A 23,662-nucleotide genomic window follows, 5' to 3' on the forward strand; every position below is an offset into this window, starting at 1 on the left:
TTCGAAATTTGTATTCGTCCAAGACACTTTTAATACATTCTTACGCATCTATCCTGCTCTTCTGGTGAAATGATGGTCTCACGTCTCTATGCTGACAAGTAGCGTTCTCCATCGCCCGTGAATCTGATCAATTGCCGCTGCGATGTCATCGGAAACCGTGGAGAGTGGACAATGACAGACACCACCTCGAGAGGCCGCCGCATGGCGAAATGTTATGAATTCAGTTGGACCCATTCCACTTCACTCTCCTGTTGGGCAATGTGATAAATGAATGTGTGTTTCTATATAGGCCGCGATATCTATACTACAGACTATGAGCACTACTGCGCCAATCTAGCCCAGCGCCCATCACGCGCTGATTGCAGCTCTCAGTGGGTGCTCGTGTCTCAGATGACCCTCTTCCTCCACCAGTGGGCCTAAGTGACTAATAGCGACATCGGGCACTTGCGCCCTTCCTTTGCCTCGAGCAACAGCATTCGCTTTAACCATGACCTCATCCCATTCCTTGTCCGCCTCGCTCAGCCAGGTGATCGCTCCTCCTGCACCGAGTTCTAGATCATTGCCAGACTTGACGATTGTGCGGATCACAACGGATTGGTCGACGGTGCCGCTGGCACAGATGTAGCCAATACTTCCGGAGTATATGCCTCGCTCACGTTGACCTTCGAGAGAGTCGAGAATCTGAACTGAGCGAAGCTTTGGAGCGCCTGTCATGGAGCCAGGAGGGAAACAGCGCTCGATGACCTTGGTTCCTCCTACCGACGGAGCAACATGGGACTGTATTGTTGTGACAAGCTAATTGACAGTTAGTTATAATGTCATCAAGTAACACGTGAAAAATTATATCTTGCCTGATGAACAGTCTGATAAGTCTCTACATGCAAGAGCTTTGGCACAGAAATGGAGCTTGGTGGTGAAATGTTGTGAAGGTCGGATCGAATGAGGTCAACGATCTATCTAACGTTAGACAAACGAGTCTTCAACAAGAAATTGGTGCTTACCATCAGATTCTCGGCTAGCTCTTTGACGTCGGTTGCAAGTTGATGCTTCCGCCTCTCATCCTCAACTGGATCCGAGTCAACAGCAAGGGTACCCTTGATTGGCTTCATCTCTGCAACTCCATTGCTATCGATGGAGATGAAACGTTCAGGAGATGATGAGAGGATGCTTTTGTCATGGGCGGCAAAATGGATATAGGCAGAATAGGGCGCGGGATTACGTTTCCGAAGGTCAAGATACAGGCTGTAGGGATCTACCTCCGGGCTCTTTGCCTTGAACTTTGTTGTCAAGGTAAGCTCGTATGTCTCCCCTTCTTTGATGGCCTCCTTGGCTGCCCATATTGTGTTGGAATAGGACGCTTCGTTGTCTAGTGCGACGAAATTGGGCAAAGGATGCGCTTCAACGTATGGTGGCGATGGTGGCGCGTCAAATACCTCGCGGACCCGATTCAAATAGAGGTCAAACTCGGCCTCGTCGATACCTATCTGGCTCGAGGCACCAATGACATTGCCGATTGGATCCTCCTCACCTCGACGTATCAGACTGAACAGCGTCCACTCTCCAGTATAATTATCGAGCCGAAGCACAGTGTTTGCAAAGAGTTGCTCGCTATCGCTGTGATTTAAGCTGACATCCTTCTCATCAGGTGGTGTGAACTGGTAGCCAGGTAGTGATTCTCTCTTGAGCTCATAGCCAAAGTAGCCGATGAGCCCAACCTGTAGTAATGGCTGCCCAACATCTGTATCTTGATCCAGTGACTCAGAAGGGAGTGTTTCAGTGTTGGCCACGATAGTTTCCTGTTGGAACTGCTCCAGCCAGGACCAATAGGAAACACTCAACCTCTCTGATTTAATGTTTTTGCCGTGCTGGTAGAAAGACACATGTCTCGACTTGGTTGAATAGCTCAGTGTGAAGGAGGCCCACGATAAATATGAGTTGCGAGAGTGTGAGTCTCGAACCTACAACCAAGTCAGCATGTGTAAGATGGCTGGTACTGGATAGTAGGAACGTACCTTGGCGCTATCAAGCCACGCCTCACCGTCTAGGGACCGACCCCGAAACAGTGTTTGGAACACAATCTCTGCAGATGGGCCTTTGCCAATCCTAGCTGACTTGACATAATAGGGTGAGGCCGGTCGCGCTGTGTTGGCTTCTGCAACCTGTATCTTGCCCAAGTCGGTTTGCTCAACGACATTCTGCTGGAGAATGTGCTCAGGGAGCGACGCATTCTCAAGAACCCTACGCTTAGTCCATTGGTTTCTTGGGTTACTAGTCACCCAAAAGTCCAAGACGATGTCTCGGAAGTTTGAAAGAATCTGCTTGCCGTGAGCAGAGCAAACGCTTTCTGGGTGCCATTGCGTGCCAAAGACCGGGCGTTCCCGATGTTGAAGTCCCATCAGAACCTTCTTGGAGGGATTCTCTGGGTCGTATGTCCATGCTGTGACCTGAAGTTCCGGTGGGACATCTATAGCTAGTCAGCGAGAACGCGATATGAAGGGTAGCTATGATAGACATGACTTACCTTCAATGTCCAACACAAGACTATTATATCTTACGCCATCGAACTTCTGCGGCAAACCACTGAGGATTCCTGTGCCGCGGTGGTGGATCTGACAGATCTGGCCATGTTTGATGTTTGGTGCATGAATGATATTGGCACCGAACGATGTACCAATACCTTGATGACCAAGGCAGATCCCCAATATGGGGATGTTGACTTCTCTTATAAGCCTAGCATTGAAGCCAAAGTCTGCTTCGCGCTGCGGTGTGCCAGGTCCCGGTGATAGGATGATGGCATCTAGATGAGGGAGGATTTCCGATTTGAAATGATCCCTGGGAACAAACAGTCAGCCTTTGCTTAAGTTAGAGGCTTGGGAGCTTTTTGTTCCTACATACCATGAGAACTGGTCGAATCGAATAATAGATGCACTCCACTCTGGATAAGACTGGCCATCATGACCCTTCTGAGTACCTTGGAGAAGTTGCAGAATATTGTTGGTGTAGGAATCATAATGATCAATGATGAGAACCTTGATCGTGCCCATTTTGGATAAGTGTGATGCAATGTGAAAGTCTCCGATGTTAAGATGAATTCGACCAAATGTTACTTGGCATATAACAAGAATATCGAGTATATTTTAGCAGCAGACCTGCTTGACTTCAACTTGATGCGACTAGCGCGGGTTATTATGCAAGCCGAGTTGATAAGAGCAACTCGATGTAGAGACAAACGTTGTCATCGAGACCACATACAGTCTTACCCACTCTAATCCCCACGAGTCCTGCTAGCCAAAGAGAGTTTCAGGCTTGGCCAATGCTAGCCAGTAACTGGCTGTTGTCGGGATCCTCGATGTACCTCCATATTCAGGTTCCTAGTCAGGAATGACTTAAGAATCAACCCGTATCGTATCATTATAGCTTGCGTCGGGGATGCACAGCATAAGTCAGAGATGCAAATGTCGTCAGCCATGGTTCAATTGCTCGTAGATGGCTCGGCGTACCCGAAAGTGCATAGCTGCCTTCCGTTTCTTGTTGCAACGGCAGGGAAGGCTGTCTGCCGAGGCGTAGACTTACAGCGGTTAGAGCTTCACGTCAGTCTCATACACTGGATATAAGCATGTGTACTGCCTCCGTTAAAGATTCACTTAAGCAGGGCTACTTACCATTGACCTTGGCGGAATCTCCCCGCGTGCCATCACGACATTGGAGGACCATGTTGCGAGACGTGGCAAAGAACAACATCAAGATCAGAATTGCTAGGAACGGTGATAACAGAAGCGATTTTGGCTAGTCTATCTGTAGGCATGCGGCTGACATTACCAATCCCTCACTTTCGGGTACGGAGTGAAGCAGCCTGACAGGAGTCTCCATGCAGGAGTTGTGTTTGAAAAGGCGTAGGGTAGGTATGCCCCCACTCCCGGCTACAGACCACAGATACGCATTTCCCGATACGACAAAGCGCGGTAGGACTGTTTGGCTAGTTGCAGACCCCTGTAATCACGCTATAACGCGCTAACTTAATCGGAAGGGCATGCCGTGCTTAACCCTCCCGTCCCTCTCGGAGCTATGTAGACGTCCTCTGCTGTCTTCTGTCCAAGCCCGTTCCCTCTTACCATCGCCTCGGAGGAAGTGAGAGATGCAGCCGGTTCTGTTTTCGCCGAGTCGCTCTGAGGCTACCTCTCGCCGGGCCAGAGACGCCTCCAAGCAGGGCCCCTGGCGGTGCTCCAACTGTCCCAAGGAGTTTGCTCAGAGTGAGTACTACGCCCTGTCGTGCCTTGTTATGGTCAATCCCTTTGAGAAGATGACGGTTCGTGCCTGTACCGCCAACAGTCGCACTCCTGGCTCTACTCTACCGCATTCTTTCCCTAGTTCCTTGGTAGGCTAATTAATCTTTCTTCGTTTCTGAAGAGGAATATCGGTACAAGCACCAACAGCGCTGTATTCAATCCTCCCAACGACAGAAGCTATCCAAGCAGAAGTCTTGCACAGCCTGCGCATCCTCGAAATTGAGCTGCGATCTGGGTACGCCGTCATGTTCACGCTGCATCAACAGGAACAAGACGTGCCGATACGTCTCGGCCAACAATCCCAACGACACGTCTCAGCAGATCGAGGCATCCCAACCGGGGCACCACGCTCGCACCGTTTCGGGGCAGCCCTATGATAATACCGTTATCGGAAATAGCTCATCGCTGTCAAGTTACTCTGCTCGCCGTCAATCAGATCTTGAGCTTGAGGCTGTCATGCATAACGCGGGGGACCAAAGCCGCACCTCTGCCACCTCCAACGGCCTGCCGCTTGCAGCTCTCCAACAACAGCCATTACCTGCACATACGCCTCATGGTATCACTTTAAATGGGTGGCAGGCGAATACGCAGACAAACAGACCAAACGTTGGCTTTGGAGATCCTACGCCAAGTCCGAGCCAGCTTGAGAGGGACAGCATTTCGTTATTTAACTTGACCAATGAGACAGAGGCTGCGTCCCGATGGCAGCAAGAAATCCCTTGGTTCTCACAGAATGCATTTCTGTCCCCTGAATTGCCTATATCGCCAGAGCTCAAAGACCCTTTGCAGGGAAGCGGCTTTACGGGAGCTTCTGAGGATCTCAACTTTGATCTCCTGGGCTCACTTGGGATCTTGACTCAGAATCGGATCACTCCGGGTCAGGCATCTCAACCGGGCGGATTTTCAACTATGCTAAATACTCCAGCCTCATCTGATGGTCACTACCCGAGAACAACATCCATTGCCAATCACCATAGTAATCAAAACTCTCCACTTGATACTGAGGCCGATACCGAACGGGGCGGAACTCTGCATGGTGCTGTCAAAGCTGCGCGTGGTACGGAGTTGCCAAATACGGTCGCACCGCGTCTTCCATATGGTATCAGTCCAAACCTGCCGTCGTGTCCTTTTCACAGACTCCACAAAGATGATGATCTGATCAAAATGGTCAGCAACTACCCTAGTGTCATGCTAAAGCCCGGAGTATACCCCCCCTTCGTACATCATAAGCTGTACCGATGTTCTGCTGGGGATGTTGCAGAGCCACTAGCAAAGGCATTCTGTTGTGTCGGGGCGTTCTACGCATCTGTCCCTGTCAGCGAGACATTTGTTTACTCGCTCATAAATGAGGAGACCAATAAGCTTGTCAAAGGATTTGTAAGTGAACTGCCAATTACGAAATAGTCGTCGAATCTCACTAACAGTGTGCAGCATCAACTCCCCGGTTCTGATGCGGACATGCTTGCGGTGGTCCACGCTATGTGTATCTATCAGATCCTGGGGTTCTTTGTGAGCGTAAATCCGGAACAGACGTGCGCAGCCGAGTCGCAGCAGATGTTCTTCCTCAAGGTAAGAATATCCCATCTGTTTGACTTTGACAAAAAGCATGAGCTAAAAGTGCATGGCAGATGACCAGGCGTCTCGCCAAACAATATCTGCAAACCTCAACAGCCGAGGACGGCGAAGAGAGCAACTGGCGTAAATGGCTCATGGATGAGACAATACGAAGAACCGTTTTCCTTGTCAATGCCATAAATACTCTTTCCTGTCGTGTTCAGAAGCAGGATCCAAACTACTTTGAGCCTCTAGACAACGATCTGATTCATAACTTGACCCTCCCGGCACCTGAGGCTATTTGGAAAGCCTCATCGGCAGAGGAATGGACTCTCGCCAAGTCTCAACTTCCTGCTGATGATTTTACACGGACAAAGGTCACTGTACGTCAGGCTGTTGATCAGATTAAGAGCATTGGAAGATCTGGGGATCGAGGCACTCATGTTAGCCGGCTCCAGTTCGATATGATTGACGACTTCACAAAGCTAGTCATTGCTACAGCAGATGTACAGTAATAGTGTCAGGACTTTTCGTCGAAGTAGGTGAACTCAAGGGCATCTCTTTGTGTATTTGCAATACATAAAATTTCTGGTCATGTCATATTAAGGTTCTCTCCTTGAACATTGAACAACAAACTGGTGTGTAACAGTGCTTGGTAATTATGTTCTGCGGCAAAAATGAAGATGCTAATAGACCTATGCTGTGATATTAACACTCTCAATTGAATGAGTGGCACTTTACGCTTGAAATAAATAATTGAGATATAGTTAACATATCATGTTATGCATAGATCGTTGAATCTTATGCAAGTGCATATATATATATAGAAATTGAGCAATGCATCTGATACTTCCTTCCGGCATTCATCGGCGAACTGCACTGGCCTTTAAAGCTACCTCTTAGCTTATAGCCTTCTCATTCATCCGGTCCAAGATTACCAGGCGCTCCGCAAATCCCTTACCAGCCTTACTAAGAGCATCGATATTGTCCTTTTCTTTTGATAGAATTACATTCTCAGGATAGAACTTTCCCAGGAGCGCTAACTTGAGAATAGGGTCTGAGGTAGGAATGATGTGGATGGTGTTTCCATGACCGTCCTTTACTCGCGGTGAGATAACAAGTCCAGGTCGCGAGAGAATGTCTGCCGCATCGTGGACAATTGTCTTATGTGTGCCGTTGGCGCCTTGTGCCGTCAGGGCACTAAGGATGGGTGACGATGTTTCATTTGTAGAGCCCTTGTCTGCTTTGACCTCATACGCGTAACGTCGACCACGGGCGATTTGGCCAAGGTCAACGGACACGGACTTGCCAGAGTACAGCGTCAGGCGAAGTTTGACAATGCGTCGAAGAGCGTCCTTCCCGGCGTCAATGGCCAGAGAAGACTCAGTGACCCGGGTGTCTACCCCCAACAGAGAAGGTAGGTTCCAGCTTCCATCCCCAGAGACGGCTTCACTTGCTGCAAGCTCTGTTCTTGGAGCATCAATGTACTCCTTGTGCTCGTAGTCAAATAAGACCTCGCTCTCCGAATCATGGACATGGGCTGGATGATAACGTAGTAGGTGCAGGGAAGTAGATCCGGATAAGAAAGCTGGCAAAACAAGGCCTTGAGAGTACTGAAAGCCGTAACCACCTCGGGGAAGATGTCGCGCTGTGAAGATTTTGGCTAGATCAACAATGGCGACATGCTGGATTGTACCTGTCAGACAGTGCACAAGGAAAAGCTTCCGAGGCTCTTCCAGATCGCGAATACCTCGGTTTGAGTCTCGAGGAATAACGAAAGGCACCTTGTCATAGTTCTCAAAGGGTATCAAACTGTCACGAAGAAGAATCATTCGGTGAAGCCACTCGTTATAGAGCTCCATTAGCTGCGAGTCGCTCCGAGGTCCCAGTAGAAGGCTTGCAACAGCTGGAGTCCAGAGATGTCCCTCACAGGGACTTCGGAGTCGTATCTTGGGATTGGCGTTGGTAGGGTCGATGCTATCGTGGACGTATCCAACAAGTGTCTTTGCGATCTTGTTTGCTTGGATCACAATCTCTCGCCGCGCAGTGTCCTGAGACGAGTGGACCAGTGGTAGTGTAGATTCTCTACCCGTAGTGGCAAGAGAAGCTGCCAGACCATTGACGAGGACAGTGCGAGCAGGGACATCGTTCGGTCCATCTGGACCAAGGCGGGATATGATGATATCGAGAAGGGGCGAGGCGGTAGCAACCAGCTGTCGGACACTATAAACTCCGGATGGAGTGTAGAGCGCATTGTTTATGATGAGAGGGTAGCGCTCAGCTTTCGAAGAGTCGTCGTTGTAGGGAGGAGATGGGGGAGATGTCATGGCAACAAGTCCGTCTTTCTGAGTCCACGAAGGGTAGACAGTATAACCCAGGGTGAGATTTGCAAGATTGGCGAGTCGGTAGAGCGGTGCGGAGGAAGGGGGAGGAGTGATAGCGGAGACCATTGTACGCGCCAGAAGGATGTGGTTGGAGAGAATCAAGGTTGGACAGAGTTTTCGAGGGGGAAAAGAGTAGGCGAGGAGGAGGGGCAGGGCTATGATAGAGGACCGAATGATGGACTGTACCGACAGCTCGGTCGGTTGCGGATGCAATGTGACTTTGTCTGAAGCGTAAATATTGTCCCGATGCTGGATATCCAGACCGACTTTTGCAAGGTAAACAATTGTTTTCCTTACTCTTTTTTTCTGAATATTGTTCTGGGGAATCGGGCGCGTGCACGAAAGGCTATAGAAAGGAATGGCCAAGATGATTGATGAATAACGCAACGGGAAAGGAGATTAATCGCTGGCATTAAAACATGCCCATGCGAGGCTTAACACAACGGGTCCTCGGGGCGTATCGTCTGTCGATGTCCGATGGCCCTGACCAGATGTTGGTCCTCGTTACGCCCCTTAATCTTGCTGTTGGTTGAGATGACTGCTGCTCCCAGCGCTTTCTTTCTTAATCCCAGGTAGTCTTGTCTGGGCTGAATCAAATTTGGCGTGTTTTCGCTGATGCTGAAGCAGTTGGTCTTGTGCCAATTCCAGACTAAGAGAAAACAGGTTAGGCATCGTGGGTGAGAGAGGTTAGTGAAAGCGCGATCAAGAGCTTTGCCAAAATGGTATTAATTGTCACCAATGGGATGTCTGGCGCAATCGAAGGGGCGTGATACGCAATTGTGGGCTTAGCGTCGGAGATTCATGGCAGTTCAAGGTTGCTCAACTCCGACGGCATCGGAGTTGTATGGCATGGTGGGGTTATGCAGAGATAGAAAGGCAGGTGAATCACTTCTGGTACATTCAGTAGATCCAATGCAGAATTTACTGCACAGTAACTCATGGGAGGGATTGCGAAGGTGTATCTGTGTCGCAATTGGACATTGATTATGGTGATTGTGAATATTGCCAGATGCAGTCGACAGCTCAATCAGGGTGATAGTTAGTTCCGATTGCGATATTTCACCATAATCATGCTGAATTAGTAGGCAAATCCAATATCACGTCAATTTCCATTAAATACATGTCACGATGTCACTCCTACAGTAATAACCCCTACTAGTATCTGGCAGATAGACAAACTGGCCACTGTCAGCTCTGTACTTTGACACAAACCAACACCAATCTGCTGAAATGTCTACTGCAACTTTGAGTGCCGTTGCTGGCTCAGTGACGGCTTCTACGCCCCTTGCGCCATTCTCAGGTACAGAAGGGAGCTATATGCTACCGCATCATGCCCAAGAGATTGAGAGGCTGCACCGTCAACACCTCTTTATGAATACTACCACGGGAGGCCAGTTGCTCGTCGTACCAACCATAGATGACAAGGAGTCCTTGAGCGTGCTTGACTCCGGTGCCGCTGATGGTAAGTCCCTGTTGCTCTTAGCGAATTCCTGATATTGACGTTCCTAGGCTTCTGGCTACGTGATCTGCCTCGCCAGCTCCCATCGCACGATCTGGAGCTTTATGGAGTCGACATTGGATCTGATCTCTTCCCTGCACCAGATGAGATTGCACCTCACAAGGTAACGCTTCGGAGCCATGATGTCAGAACTCCCTTTCCACAGTCGTGGGAATGGACCTCCAAATTCGACGTGATCAACCAGAGGCTGCTTATCTGGGGTATCCAGTCTGCCGAGTGGCCTCGCGTCATCTCAAATCTCGTTTCATCTCTCAAGCCTGGTGGTTATATACAGCTTGTTGAGGCTGAATGGATTGATCCCAATAATCTGGCAGACGAGAAGACACGGCCTCAGCTTAGGAAGCAAGCTGCCCTGCAGGAATGGTCTACCGCCAGCTTTGGTATGGACATCCATATTGCCTACAAGCTTGAAGGGCTCCTTCGCGACGCTGGCTTGGAGGATATTCGCAAGGTGCAATTTGATCACGGCTATGGCGCCCTCGCAAGATCCAAGGATCAGAGGAACGTGTCGGCTGAGCTCTGGGTCGAATGCTTCAGGACACTGGATGAGAAGATCCCTGGTAAGTCGAACATATAACAACAAGAGACGCGGTACTAATTAAAATTTGCATTCCAGAGGCTGGAATTCCCGGAGTTGCGGTGAATTCGAAAGAGTTCCACGAGTTCCTTGATGCTTTAGAGGTCGAGATCAAGACTTATGGCTATCAGCCCAAGCTTAACTACGTCTATGGACGAAAGCCCTTGGCTTTATGAGAGAAAAGAGTTGTATCTATATAGATTTATAACTCTTTATTTCGTTATTTAATATGGGACGCCTTGCTACGATGCTTATAAAAATAACACGAACTGACTTAATGTTATACAGTGAGCCATATGTAGACGGTCTGTTCCAATGTCATGCCCAGAACCAGTGTTATTAATAGTCAAGAATTCGGCATATAAACACTTGAAACTCATAAAATGTCGTGGTCAATGTTACCATTGATCTTTGATCTGTATAATGCTTAGAAACCTGCTAGTTACAGCATATAGCCTTTACGTAAATAATGCCATATATGAAAGGTGCTGGTGGCCTCAGAATGCAGGTTCAATTTGCGGCTAACGTTACATAAGTAAGAAGTATCTGATCCTAACTATTCAATTGAAGTTCTTCACAAACTCAGCGAAGCGTTGCACCAGATTCAGCGCCTGCTCACCAGATAACCTAGGGTCACACAACGACTCGTAGCATGCCTTTAAATCTCCCTCGGTCTCACAGGATGAACCACCTAAGCATTCTGTGACATCGTCTCCCGTCTGTTCCAGGTGGATACCCCCCAAATGACTTTCAAGGCTCCGATGAACAGCATATGTCTCCTCAAGCTCGGCCAAGAGGTCATCAACCCTTCTGGTCTTGATTCCTTCTGATGTCGTAAACGTGTTACCATGGCAAGGGTCACACGTCCAAATAGGCAGATGACCGCTAAGTTGCACTGCTCTGATGATGGTGGGAAGCACCTGCTTCACCTTGTCATGTCCCATGCGAGTTATGATGGTGACCTTGCCGTACTGTGATGTATCGGGAGCCAGAGTGTCAAGGAGAGCAATGACATCTTCTGCTGTGGCTCTTGGACCGATCTTGACTCCGATAGGGTTTCTTAGTCCACGAGCGTACTCGACATGAGCGCCATCCAGTTGACGAGTTCTCTCGCCCAGCCAGATCGATGTTGCCGAGAGGTTGTAAGACTCATGAGTGAGAGCAGATTCGTAGGGAAGATGGAGTGCCTCATGCGATGTGTAAAGATGGCACTTGCTGAATGTCTTCCCGGGCACTGAATTCGCTAGCCCAGTCACATGACGGATGCTGTTCTGCGTCGCCGCAGCATAGAAATAGCCCAGCATGAGTCGCTTGGGATCTGGTTCTCTATCTTCTAGTCCCTCTGAGTTTATGATGTGGCCTCTGAATGCGTGCACCTTCTCCCCGCTTGGGAGAATTTCGAGAGGGTTTGACCTTGGCTTGGCGTATTGTCCTGCAATACGCCCGAGTGGTATGACAGGTTTACCTATAGCATCTTCGAGTATCTGACTCTGTTGATGGAGCAAGTCAACCTTGCGATGGATGATATCGTGCTGTATGTCGTGGAAGCTCTCTGCACAGTCACCTCCTTGGATGATGAAGCCACGGCCCAGAGCAACGTGGTAGAAGCGAACCCGGGCCTGCTCTATCTCCAAGCGACTGACAAGAGGAGGGAGCTGCTTCAGTGATGCACATACGTTCTCCAGAACATTTGTATCATTGTACTCCACCGCTTGAGCAGCATACTTTGAGCTCCATGAGTCTGGCGTCCAGTGGATGGCCTCATTGCCATTCGTGGTGATTTCCTTGACTACCGCTGGAGCCGCAGCCTTTCGGTTCCGGTAACCGACAGGAAGTCGGAAGTTATATGTCTAATAAGAATATATCAGTATTGGAACATGTAGGAAATTTGCTGGATAAAGACTTTACCGGTGTCTCAACATGCATCGTGGGTGTATGCAACATATCCCGTAGTGGCTGCCACTTGTTTCGATGGTTGTTTATCAATGTATCACTTCAAAAGATTTATGAGTTCCGATTGCAATGTATTTTGGCGATAAATGTGACTTGTGGAGATATCTGTGATCTCGATATTTAACACGAAGAAATAGATAAAGGCGTCTCATTCTAGATGTAATCGACTGAAGTCCTTCCTGGCAGACACTTGACTTGGGCCTTGGTCAATAGCAGCGGACAAAAGCGAGCCACTCATCTACAATTTTGCGTGATTTCGCCTCTGATTGTTGTGTTCCAGCTTGTCCCAGTTGCATTCCGATGCTGACCAAAACGTGCCTCGTAAGGCGTGGGGGGTTGGTGAACGATGCTGTCGTGGCCAACAGATCATGTTAGAGGGCCCGATCCGCTAATGCAAGGCCTGAAGGCAACTTTCTGCATGTCGGAGTTGGAACTGCGTTCATTTGGTACACCGAATCATTAGGGAGGCCATGCTCGGACATAGTTGACCATGGCACTTGGCCAGAAACGTGGTTGCATATGCACGTCGAGTCACCAAACTTCGTCACAGTTGAGAGGGCTTGTATGGAGGCGACATGATGAGCTAGATGGCGGGGGGCTTGCATTAGGGAAACTGCCTTTCGTTTCATATGAAATATGTCAATTTTGAGGTTTGTCCGAAAGGATCAATGTAGATCTACACATCAAGAGCTCATAGACGAAACACCGGAGAGTGAGACGACATCAAAACTTAACTGTTTCATCTTGTAATACTTAGAGATAGAATTAAAGCATTTAAATAAAGAACGACTATTTAAAATATCTACTTGAAAATCATGCACTACCTGCTTGCAGCAGCGGAGCATTGGCTACAGCCTCAGACGTCTCGCGCTGCATATCATCAGTCCAAGTCGTGGTGTTTTGGCCGTTTTTATGTAGATACGCCAATTTCTCCACCACGTGCTTTCCAGCGTAAACAGCGCCATACTTCTGGGGGTTCGAGGCAGTGCAGCAAGCCTTGATCGGTTCAACTAGCGCCTCTCGATTAGGATGACCGAACCAAGCAATGGAGTAGCGTGCCGGGATAATCTCAGGAATGTTTCCGTCGGCATCAGGCTTGGGAACCGGCTCCACAACGCGGTGCTCGGTAGAAATGAGGATGTCGTTGAACCAGCGGGACAGCAGATCCCCAACTATTCTTGGTTAGTCACTTCTATCTTGCATAAAGGTATCTCGGCTCTTGATAGCTTACCGTTGATGATGGCGCATCCGGGAATCGGCGGGGCATCGATGTACTTCCCGTCCACTCGGCGCACTTGCAGTCCCCCACTCTCATCGTTGAAGAGCAAGGTAAGGGTACCATAGTCTGTATGTGCCGATGCCCTCGACCTTTCTTTGAAGGCATCTCGAGTCGTCTCAGGGTAGTAAATGACGCGAAAGAAATGGTCTTTTTCGCCTACATGAGGCTCAAAGAAGTCCCCGTCCACACCGACCTGCTCTGCCAGGACACGAAGCAGAACAAGATGAACCTCATGACATTTCTCAAAGAAGAAGTTCATGTCGTCGCGGAACTCGGGCCAGTTCTCAGGCCACTGATTCGGCCTTGTTGGGTCGTTCTCCTTCCCAACATCAAAAGCCTCTTTGAGATCAGAATGGCGAGAATCTCCCGAAGTTCGAGCAGGAGAAAACCATCCATGGAAGCCCTTCGACTCTCCCGTCTCGACCTTTGCCTTTTCTGATACAGGTAGAGCGAAGAACTTCTTTGCGTGAGAGAAGAGATTTTCCCGAGCAAAGTCAGGGATGGAGTGGTTTGCTAGGTACACGAATCCAATATTGACAAAGGCGTCGAAGAGTTTTTGCTTCTCTTTGATGCTGTCTTCTAGGACCTCCGGGGACCTAGAAATGGAAGGCCCAATGATCTTGGCAAAGTCAATGACCGGGAGACTGGTAGTTTCTTTGGACGCCATCATTAGAGGATGTTTAACGAAAAGGAAGTTGCTCTGGAAAAGTTTTGTAAGAGCTTGGTAGTTTCAGCTCACAGCACTAATGTATCTGTTAGGCCTAGCTGAAGACCTCAATTTTGGACCTGTGATTGATTTATGGATTCACACCAGAACAATGTCTCGAAACGCACGCTCAATCACCCTCATGAACTAAAGAGCCTCCTGCAAGTATCTGCCGATTCAATTAGAAAGTCGTGTGTGCTTCCGTCATGCACAAGCCATGTCTGCCTAAGTGGTAGAGACAATCCGGGCCGCATCGGAGCTGGTAACCCTGTCAGCATACCCTGAACCGTGGACGACATTACAATTGTCACGGCGAAGTAGCTATGAACCCTTGACTGGGCTTATGCATATAACCCGTATATCCATGCAAGTCCGACTAAGACTGCGCCAAGTCGTCGCGTCATCGAGGACCCCAATGTCGCGTAGACGCGGAATTATGTACGCGACCTGCTTACGTGAAGCTCGGGTCGCCACGTCATGGTTTACGCTAACCCGACCAAAGGCTAATTGATCTTCACGAGCCGTTTCGAAGTGGTGAGTGATATGCATTAGCTCTTACGGGGCTCGGAGCGAGCTGGAAAAATACGATAATAGGAAGTTGATATGGCGATTGCGTAAATTTCAGTTACATGTTGAATTACGGTAAGTGAACGGACGGTATGCAATTCTGTTGGTGTGCTTTTCTCCCAGGAAGACGAAATTGCGGAAATGGAGGGGCTACATACCTCTGAAGCCAGAGACCAAGACTCATGTAGAAGGCCAAAGCACCTTCAATACTTAATTCCTTGATTTGAGATCAATTAGACGGTTTTCACATCTTTATTCAAGCCACCATCTGTAGTTCATCAAAATGGTCTTTGAGTCGAAATTCCCCAAGGTTGACCCGCCCTCTACGGACGTGTTCAACTTCATCTTCAACACTGCTCGAGAGAAGTATTCCAAAGACAAAGTCTTATACCGGGTCCATAATACCGGTGAGACTTTAACTTTGGAAGAACTTGAAAACAAGAGCTTGCGCCTGGCTAGCATCCTTGCCAAGAAATACGGAATCAAGCCTAATAATGTAATTGCATTTTTAGCCACTAACTCTGTGAGCTATCCTTGCCCTTACGATTTATATGACTGATTTAACTAACATCTGACAGATTAACTATCCTATTGCATTTTTTGCAGCGCTGGCAGCTGGAGCTACAATCTCCCCAATCCCTGTTCAGCAAGGACTTGATGCTCTGGCAATTATTCCCAGACTCGAACAAGCTGACGCCAAGTTGATCATAACGGACTCAACCCTGTCATCTATCACAAAGCCGGCAGCTGAGGCGTTCAATAGTATTCCACTGATCAGCCTCGATGATTCTTCCCAGGGAATCAGCAATGTTGAGGACCTACTTAGCAAGGAAAATGAGCTCTTCACTGGGTTCAGACTTTCCACCCATGAGGAATCTGAGAAGCACTATGCTTTCATTTACCGTACCAGTGGATCATCGGGCAACGTCAAGTCATTCCTCACAACTCATGCCCACTGGGCTGCGAATCTCCTCACAACCCGCCTGACCGTACCCTCCGACACAGATCCCGAGAAAGACGTTTGGCTGTCCTCTCTGCCCTTCGCCTATGGAATCAATGCAAAGCTCAACCTTGGCCTGAATATTCTCCTTGGTATTCCTGTTATAATTCTTACTCAGCCTTTCGACCAATCTACCTTTCATCTCATTGATAAATATGCCATCACCTTCCTTTTCGTTACCCCGCCTCTCGCAGCCCAGATCGCAAAGTCAGAAAAGGTTGGGGTCACTTACAAGAGCATCAAATGGCTTCTATCTGCTGGAGCTCCTGTTCATACAAAGATTCGAGATGCCGTTCAAGACAAGTTCAATGGCGTTCGCCTGACTCTAGAATGGGGAACGACAGAAACTCTTCTTATCACCCTCCAGGTCGATGAAGCCTCCTCTGTACCTGGATCAAGTGGTACTCTCGTCCATGGTTTCGAGGCCAGGGTCCTCGATATTGAGACCGGCAAGGATCTAGGCCACAACGAACAAGGAGAGATCCTCGTGAAGAATACACTTGCTCGCTTTGCTGGGTACAAGGACAATGACGAGGCCAATAAGGATTTTGACGCTGACGGCTGGTTCCACTCTGGTGACGTCGGCTACGTTGACGAGAACTCTAATGTCTTTATCGTTGACCGATTGAAAGAGCTGCTCCGCGTCGGTGATGGCTACGGTACCCACGCCTCAGCTGCTGAATTTGAGGCTGTTCTCTTCGACCACCCCGCCGTAGCAACAGCCGTTGTAGTAGGTATCCGTGACCAAGAGACTCAACAGGAGCATCCTACGGCATTTGTTGTGCTGCAGCCAGACGCGACACCAAGCCACGATTTAAAGAACGTGGAAAGGTCTTCGGCCTTGGACAACTTGGCTAAAGAGCTGGAGGGATATGTTGAGACAAAGCTGGGAAAATTCAAGAGGCTCTCAGGTGGTGCATTCTTCGTGGAGAAGTATCCTTACGTTGGCTACAAGATTAATAAGAGAAGGTTAAAAGAGCTGGTACATGTTGGGCCATCTTCGGATAGCTTTGCACGGTGGATTGATGCTACAGCTTAAAACTGGTCAAGTCTAATAATTCAAATAGCTCTCATGATGCGAATTATGTTAAAATAAAGATCACCATTGAAGATACTAGCAAAGTCAGTCCCGAGGGCAAACTTAGCCTATGAACGTTTCCCAGTCTGAATCTTAATAGATAAGTTAATAATTAGTAAGTATACTGTTTACTTAATGCTAAAGATATAAAGTTAATTAGACAGAGGTAAAAACTGTATTAGCCTGCAGAGTCTGATTTAGAACTTAGGCGCATAGGCACCTATGCAGCACGTCTTACTACTAAGACCTTGTCCTGCAGTGTACGTATAGGTTAATGTCTCTTGACCCCCGCTTAGGGTTAATAAAAGCACGCCGTTCCTACCAGGTCTATTAATATCCTAAGAACCTGCTATCTGACCTACACCCCCGATAATACTTGATATAAGACATAAGGCTGAGCATAAACCTACCTGATAAGGCATCTTAAGTACCACAGTAATTACGTCCACCATCTTGAGCTCGTTGCAAAATGAATCGCAAGCCACACTCAGGTAGCATTTCATCTTACGTTGACCGAAGGCGATATCCTGCCAAATGCCCACAATCATTGAGGTAAACCCGTCACCAAACCATATCAAGTCAGCGTCAGGATTCTCGTAGGACAATCCTAGCACCAGAAGCAGAATCGTGGTCCACAATATGGTGAAAGCAGACTCCCATACGCGCCAATCGCGATATAATCCCCTCTCCTTTGCTATGCTATAGTTGAGAAGCACGCGTAGCGTCCTTGTAACCATACAGACGCTGTAAAATACGTTTGCAGGCCCATACTTCTTCTTGAATCGGTAGTAGGTATTGATAGGTAGTGTTAAGCCTTCGAGAATGAACAGAATGCCCGCTATTGCATTTTTGGCTCCTAGTGTATCGTCAACGCCATCAACCACGAGTGCTGAAGATGCTGTTGGGCTGAGCATAGTGGTGATATCTTGAGCCACAGTTGCTGGAGACATGACTTGTGGCATTACTTCAACTGGACTCTGATCATATGCTATCTTATAGATGACGTTGATGGCTATGCCACCAAGAAAGCAAGCGAGGTCCAATAAAGTCAAGTCATTGCCGGTAGCGAGACGATAAAGCGGCGACACGATTGGTATCTCGAGATGCATGTTGAGTCCCTCCTGTATGAGAGAAACGACCGTACCCATGATCGACATGAAGGAATCAAATACAGCCTGGAGTGCGTCAAGGCCTAGCAATTCTGCTGCCTCAAGTATAGCGTCGAAGAATCCCAAGGCTGACACCTTTCCGTCGAGTAGATTCTGGATATCGCTGAATACTGTGACGAAAGCCTTCCCCACGTCCTGCATTAAAGTATTCAAAGCTTCAAGTACAGGGTCGATGTTTGTCATATTATTGCTTTTCGTGGCATGTGTCGTAGTTGTCGGGTCCGCTTCCATCCGACTCTTCAACCACCCAACTCGAGGATCGCTGCGCAAATCGACCTGGTGCGGCCCAATAGGGGGCGGAGGTGGTTGATGGCTAGACCATGCCTCTTGTACAGACACATCACCTGGTTTTGCCATTTTGGTGCTAGTCAGGTTTGGGATTATATCTGCCTTCACTTTCGAAAACCAATCATCTCCAGCAACCTTGACCTGATTCTCAATGCTAATAAAGGAGGTAATTGCCTGGTTGACTATATCCTTTAGCAGATTTTTGACGGTGACAAAGTCCGACCAATTGAACACAAAGGCCAGCCATCTGAAAACGGCCTCGACTTCAGCCCCTATCCACTTGAACAGTGCAGTAATAGCGTTCAGGGCATCTTCTACAGTTTTGATGACGGCTTTGATGACTGACTCGCCGATGGTGACGACAAAATGGATCACATCGCCTACCACCTCGAAAACCATCTCTGCAACGTCGTCAACCACGTTAATGATCCACTGAACAATGTCTCCGAGATCCGATAACACATCATTATCTTGAGACTGAAGCTTAACCTGTTTTGCTCTGGCATTAAAGGCTGCTACCCGCGGCAACTTTGGCAAATGTGTGGAAATCGTCTGGAGGCCCTGCGTAACTCCGGAGACGGCCTCAGCGCTTGTACCAGCAGCAACAAGATTCTGGGTCTGGCCATTTGCATCAACATAAGTCGCATTGGCGAGATCGGAGGACGTGATGTTGCTGAGTGCCGTAGTCACCTGTCCGCTGGGGTCGATGTTGAAGGTCTCACCTCCTACCAGCGTCAAAACGAAGCTTGGTGTAGCCAGGCTAGAAACAGCATGAATTATGTTGACGTAACCGCTATAGTCGGTGATCATGTCGAAGGTCTCTCCAGCAAATACCGGCTGCGCAGATCCATTGATGATGAGTGAGCAATCCGCCGATGCAGTAGCCGTTAATGCCACCAGCGGCTGCGGGATATTGTTAGAATCTTCCACGAGACAATGTGTGGTGTAAGTTTTGATTGTAATACAGTCCATCGTGGTTGGCATTGGGTGAACACTGTTAAGCCAGGCACCAGTGCTGGCGTTGCGACTAAGGCGAACAAGACCGTTGCCAACGGCACTATTGCTAGTGGCAGTGGTAGAGCTCAGAGGGGCTACTGCAAACAAGTCGATGGCGTAGTCGGAACTGCTGGTGACGGCTGTAATGTCCGATACGTTGCCTAGCAATGGTAAAGGGCTCTTCCATGCAGATGGCATGGCTCGCTCAGCTAAAGGAGCGGCCGTGTAGAACAGTTGTCCAGCTCCATTGAGACCCCAGATAAAAGCTTGATCGCCGCAAGTGACAGCATGAAGTTGAGTTACTCCAACTATCAAGCTACTTATGACGAGTTGAATGGGTTCGTGCGGAGGACCCTGGTTATAGGGAAAATAGGCAATGTACCCATCAGCAGCAACAAATAGATCTGTGTAGGAAGCAGTGACACCTGGTGGCTGATATACGAGAGTTGCTATAGTAGATGCCCCACTGGGTACTGTGAATATAGTCGCATCTGGGGGCCCAAACGTGCCTTCTGTTGGAAGGTAGGTCAAAGAAGGCGTGCCGTCGAGCTGGTACATCTTGTACAGACCCCATGAGTAGAAATCTGACCTAATTCGTCCGGGGGCAATGCTCAGTCCACCAACACCAACATCCTGCTCTTGTGCATAGTAGCTCCATTTTGTTGCACCCGTGCTGGCAGTTGGGCTTAGTAAGAAACAGCGCAACTCGCCTGGTGCGTCTGGATCAGCGACTGTAGCGAGAGAAAGTGTCGGATCAGTTGGCAAGAGTCCTGTTTCAGCGTACAATCCCGTTACTTTCAGTGTAGCGGCAGTGATTCCATGTATGGGCGGCGAGGGAATAGCATCATATGGCAGCTTGGTAAAAGAGATGGAGCCGTTTTGTAACCACACTGAGGCATCCGTAGCTGACGGTCCTGTGAGGAGCCAGACCTCATCGACACTGTTGCCACTACCATTTGTTTTGGCTGTGACACTGAGCAAGATGGAAATATGGCGGTCTGGTCCTGATTCGGAAGAGGCAAAGTATCCAGCACTCAAAGTCGTACCAGCCGGGTATTGATTCGCCAGCAAGGTGCTTATGTCGGTCACTGTCCATCCAGTCTGGGATCCAGTTATCTCAACCGAGGCGCGAAAGATGGCATCGCTGCCGATTGAAAGCAGCACAAGGTTGCCAGCTGGAGTCGCGAAAGCGGTAAATCCTTCGGCGCTATCGAGAACTCCAGCTGAGATATGATTCTCCATCAGGAGGCATGAAGAAACAACATTATATGTAGGCGAAGCCATCTTGGTTAAGAACTCGGGTTGATTGTCCTTGATACAGATGGAGAAGAATGGTATATAAAAAGCTGAGACGATTAAAACAGTTCTTGAGAATGAAATTTATTATACCCTATAGTGTTAACAGGTGTTTTTTTAATTATTGAATTGTAGTACAAATCAAATACTAAATCTATATAGACACATGCAGTAGGTTAGTTGCATCCGTATGGTACTGAGTGGCCTCATCAGCAATTAGAAGAATGTGATACCTGTGTTCTAGACTTTAGAAGACCGCGGAAACCAGTGCCGTGGAATTTGATACGTGTGCTGAGGGGCTGATTGGGAACAGAAAACCTCCGACATTGGCACGCTGGCTACCGTGTCATTTGCAGACGCCAACAGCAGATGTATTTTGTCCCCCTGAATCCCCTATCCTTCGGAGGCGTCTTGGAATGTGACGCACAGAAGCTAGACTGGAAACATTCCCCCCCCCCCAAGTCTGGGCAAATTGGTGGTGAGCAGCTGGGCAACCTGTTTGGATCAAAAACCCACCATGAATTAGCTGTGATAAGAGGTTCCCAGCTCAACAGAACCGAATAGCATTTGCAAAGAAGTGGCCGGTTCCGTGCAACTCGTTATGTGGCTGGTGGGCTGTCCAATTGTCTTTCAGAATGTTATCATGTGTACTTAGCTTTGTGAGAGGATGTTACTCATAATTTCCGCATTCTCACATGGATTGATTTTAAGTTATTGCTAATCCAGACGCGTCTAGATTCCAATCACATGCTGCCGTGTCAGATGTGCAGGAAACAAGAGCAACCAATTATCTAACTACCTGCGCTTCTTCCTAACCTTGTAGGGACAGTTCATGATTAAATCATACGAGATTCCAACTGCATCGGAATGGGTCAAGGTATATGATAGTTGAAAGCAGACTTTGTACAGTACCGATAGCAGGTCCGTGGGATGCGACCTAAGCTTTCTACTTGGTATTAATAACCTAAAACCAAGGCAAATAATTTTTCCAGAGTCAGCTCAAAGCATTAAATAAAGCCAAAGACTGATCAAATACATTTTTTACTATTTCTCACGATTGAGAAACATTATGGGTTCAACTCAGCTAATCGACTTTACACCGGCAGATATCGACATGATATTTGCCGTCAGCCAGGAGAACCTCAACCAAGGCCTAAGTGAGTATATCGACGGTCTGGGCACTCAGATTTCGTGAGCCTTTGACGTTGACTCCAAGGGGAAATTTCTGCCGCCAGCAGATAAGTCAGCCCCAAACATATCTTTCTCTGGCACCCTCGCAGCCCCAATGCCGACAGCCTCTGGTCCTCCCACATGGATTGTTGATCTCTCACAATCTGGTACGGCAACTCAAGTGACCTTCAACATAACCTTTGCGGACGGTGCCACTTTCAACAATAATCAACTAGGTCGAACATTTACGCAGTCCGTGGCAAGCGGCGGTCCCCAATGGGTTGTTCCGTACCAGGTTGACCTCACCATAGCCAAGATAGACAACTTGAAGGGTATTCCCCAGTGGCTCAAAGACCGTTTCGCTGCTTTGAACGACGACTATGGCGAGGTTTTCGACCTATCTCAGGTTCTCCTCGACCTAACAACCCTAGCATTCCAGACTGGATCTACATCTCCTGGTATCGACTTGTATGACTGGTATCTCATCCTTCAAGGAACTCTCGCCTATCTCCAGACCAACCATGGTGATGTCTACACAACGCCTCCAAGCACTGGGTATGCCATAACCCACAACGGTGCAACGCCAACGCAAACACCTCCGACTTACACGCCTACAAGTGTTGATTTTGTGATTCTTCCTAATGCCGCCCTACCTGGAGCCAGTGCGCTTGTGTTTGTCTTCATGATTAATCAGAGGCCCTTCCCGCCTTCGCCAGCTAACGCTTTTGTCGACGTTGTCTTGATAACCGATCCGGCAATAACCCCTGGAGTGGCGCTGGTCGGTGCACCTAACTTTGTGTCGTTTATCTAGAATGACGTGCAAGGTGTCGGCCTGGATGCAGAAGTGGTCAACAACTACGTCGAGAGTGTTCAAGTACTGGGAGGAGTATCTTGGCAGCTTTCCCAGACAAACCCGGCCGCAGTAACCAACTCATGGCCAAGCAGCGACAACAAGTTTGCGTTTTTAAGCATCGATAATGAGCAGCAAATTTCCAATGCTGAATATCAAGTTATCGGGGGTCCATTATATAACAATTCTTCAACGACCAATAATAATGCAGCAGCATATCTCAGCGATGCTCAAGCCAACATTAGGTTTACCCAACTTACAATTGGAGGCTCCATGTCGTGGACGATCAGCTTTACATTGAGCCCAACCGAAGGATTGCCCTCCTTTTGGACCTCTCCAACATTCTCATACACATGGAACACCTGCTATGATATCCAGAGTGTGAACGCGACTAATGCACAATCAGGTGGCGGGGTTCAATTTGTGCTATCATCTTCGTCGTATCCTACTTCGCCCACCTCTTCTGGCTCCGGGGACCACTTTGACTCAGTCCCTCCGTCAACCCAGGAGTACCTTACCATAATCTTGGGTCCCGTGGTTAATGCGCTGCCTGGCCGTTTTAAATCTGACATTGCTTCACTCTCATCGATGGGCAGATTTGTTTTTCCAGGTAGTGGAACTTTTACATTCCGGGACCTAGCTATTAATAATATATATGCAGTTTATACTACAATTTAATATTAAAACCTAGACTAAACCTAAATATATATATAGTTTAAACTTTAGGATTATTAAGTTAATACTAAGTCTATATATATACTCTAGTAGCTAGCGTTATAAGGCTAATTAAACTAACTTAAACATTATATTAGCCTGTAAAGCCTGATTTAAAACTTAAGCGCTTAGGTATCTATATAGTATGTATTATAGCTTAATTTAGTATTAGAGACTGTTATATAGTTATAGGTTAGCTTAGTATAAATCTAGAAAGGATAAGGATTTTATAAGATTATAATTATATATTAAATTGCTTTAATTTTAGTATTAGCA

At 48.1% G+C, this 23,662-nt stretch overlaps 9 protein-coding genes across 9 annotated transcripts; 4 read left to right on the forward strand and 5 right to left on the reverse strand.

The window, feature by feature from the left end:
• Window positions 1-348: 348 nt before the first annotated feature.
• On the reverse strand, window positions 349-3,044 carry FSUBG_13283 (para-aminobenzoate synthase; the record flags this gene model as incomplete). Its single annotated transcript, XM_036678158.1, has 6 exons — window positions 349-795; window positions 879-953; window positions 1,002-1,958; window positions 2,013-2,464; window positions 2,522-2,832; window positions 2,896-3,044. 6 exons carry the CDS (start codon window positions 3,042-3,044, stop codon window positions 349-351), a joined length of 2,391 nt encoding a protein of 796 aa, XP_036531247.1.
• Window positions 3,045-4,135: 1,091 nt separating this feature from the next.
• Window positions 4,136-6,355, forward strand: FSUBG_13284 (uncharacterized protein; the record flags this gene model as incomplete). Its single annotated transcript, XM_036678159.1, has 4 exons — window positions 4,136-4,375; window positions 4,434-5,663; window positions 5,718-5,855; window positions 5,915-6,355. The coding sequence occupies 4 exons, from the start codon at window positions 4,136-4,138 to the stop codon at window positions 6,353-6,355; spliced, it is 2,049 nt and encodes a 682-aa protein (XP_036531248.1).
• A 384-nt stretch (window positions 6,356-6,739) lies between these two features.
• FSUBG_13285 (uncharacterized protein) lies at window positions 6,740-8,290 on the reverse strand (the record flags this gene model as incomplete). Its single annotated transcript, XM_036678160.1, has 1 exon — window positions 6,740-8,290. The coding sequence occupies one exon, from the start codon at window positions 8,288-8,290 to the stop codon at window positions 6,740-6,742; it is 1,551 nt and encodes a 516-aa protein (XP_036531249.1).
• Window positions 8,291-9,454: 1,164 nt separating this feature from the next.
• Window positions 9,455-10,496, forward strand: FSUBG_13286 (methyltransferase; the record flags this gene model as incomplete). Its single annotated transcript, XM_036678161.1, has 3 exons — window positions 9,455-9,686; window positions 9,734-10,303; window positions 10,360-10,496. 3 exons carry the CDS (start codon window positions 9,455-9,457, stop codon window positions 10,494-10,496), a joined length of 939 nt encoding a protein of 312 aa, XP_036531250.1.
• Window positions 10,497-10,880: 384 nt separating this feature from the next.
• FSUBG_13287 (DAHP synthetase) lies at window positions 10,881-12,246 on the reverse strand (the record flags this gene model as incomplete). Its single annotated transcript, XM_036678162.1, has 2 exons — window positions 10,881-12,170; window positions 12,229-12,246. 2 exons carry the CDS (start codon window positions 12,244-12,246, stop codon window positions 10,881-10,883), a joined length of 1,308 nt encoding a protein of 435 aa, XP_036531251.1.
• Window positions 12,247-13,086: 840 nt separating this feature from the next.
• On the reverse strand, window positions 13,087-14,219 carry FSUBG_13288 (Clavaminate synthase; the record flags this gene model as incomplete). The annotated part of the gene is made up of 2 exons (XM_036678163.1): window positions 13,087-13,445; window positions 13,505-14,219. The coding sequence occupies 2 exons, from the start codon at window positions 14,217-14,219 to the stop codon at window positions 13,087-13,089; spliced, it is 1,074 nt and encodes a 357-aa protein (XP_036531252.1).
• Window positions 14,220-15,108: 889 nt separating this feature from the next.
• Window positions 15,109-16,864, forward strand: FSUBG_13289 (4-coumarate ligase; the record flags this gene model as incomplete). The annotated part of the gene is made up of 2 exons (XM_036678164.1): window positions 15,109-15,348; window positions 15,404-16,864. 2 exons carry the CDS (start codon window positions 15,109-15,111, stop codon window positions 16,862-16,864), a joined length of 1,701 nt encoding a protein of 566 aa, XP_036531253.1.
• Window positions 16,865-16,884: 20 nt separating this feature from the next.
• On the reverse strand, window positions 16,885-20,640 carry FSUBG_13290 (uncharacterized protein; the record flags this gene model as incomplete). The annotated part of the gene is made up of 2 exons (XM_036678166.1): window positions 16,885-16,971; window positions 17,314-20,640. 2 exons carry the CDS (start codon window positions 20,638-20,640, stop codon window positions 16,885-16,887), a joined length of 3,414 nt encoding a protein of 1,137 aa, XP_036531254.1.
• Window positions 20,641-21,721: 1,081 nt separating this feature from the next.
• On the forward strand, window positions 21,722-22,633 carry FSUBG_13291 (uncharacterized protein; the record flags this gene model as incomplete). The annotated part of the gene is made up of 2 exons (XM_036678167.1): window positions 21,722-21,809; window positions 21,933-22,633. The coding sequence occupies 2 exons, from the start codon at window positions 21,722-21,724 to the stop codon at window positions 22,631-22,633; spliced, it is 789 nt and encodes a 262-aa protein (XP_036531255.1).
• Window positions 22,634-23,662: the final 1,029 nt, after the last annotated feature.

This window comes from Fusarium subglutinans (genome assembly GCF_013396075.1).
Source record: "Fusarium subglutinans strain NRRL 66333 chromosome Unknown NRRL66333_c0000324, whole genome shotgun sequence".
Classification (NCBI taxonomy): domain Eukaryota; kingdom Fungi; phylum Ascomycota; class Sordariomycetes; order Hypocreales; family Nectriaceae; genus Fusarium; species Fusarium subglutinans.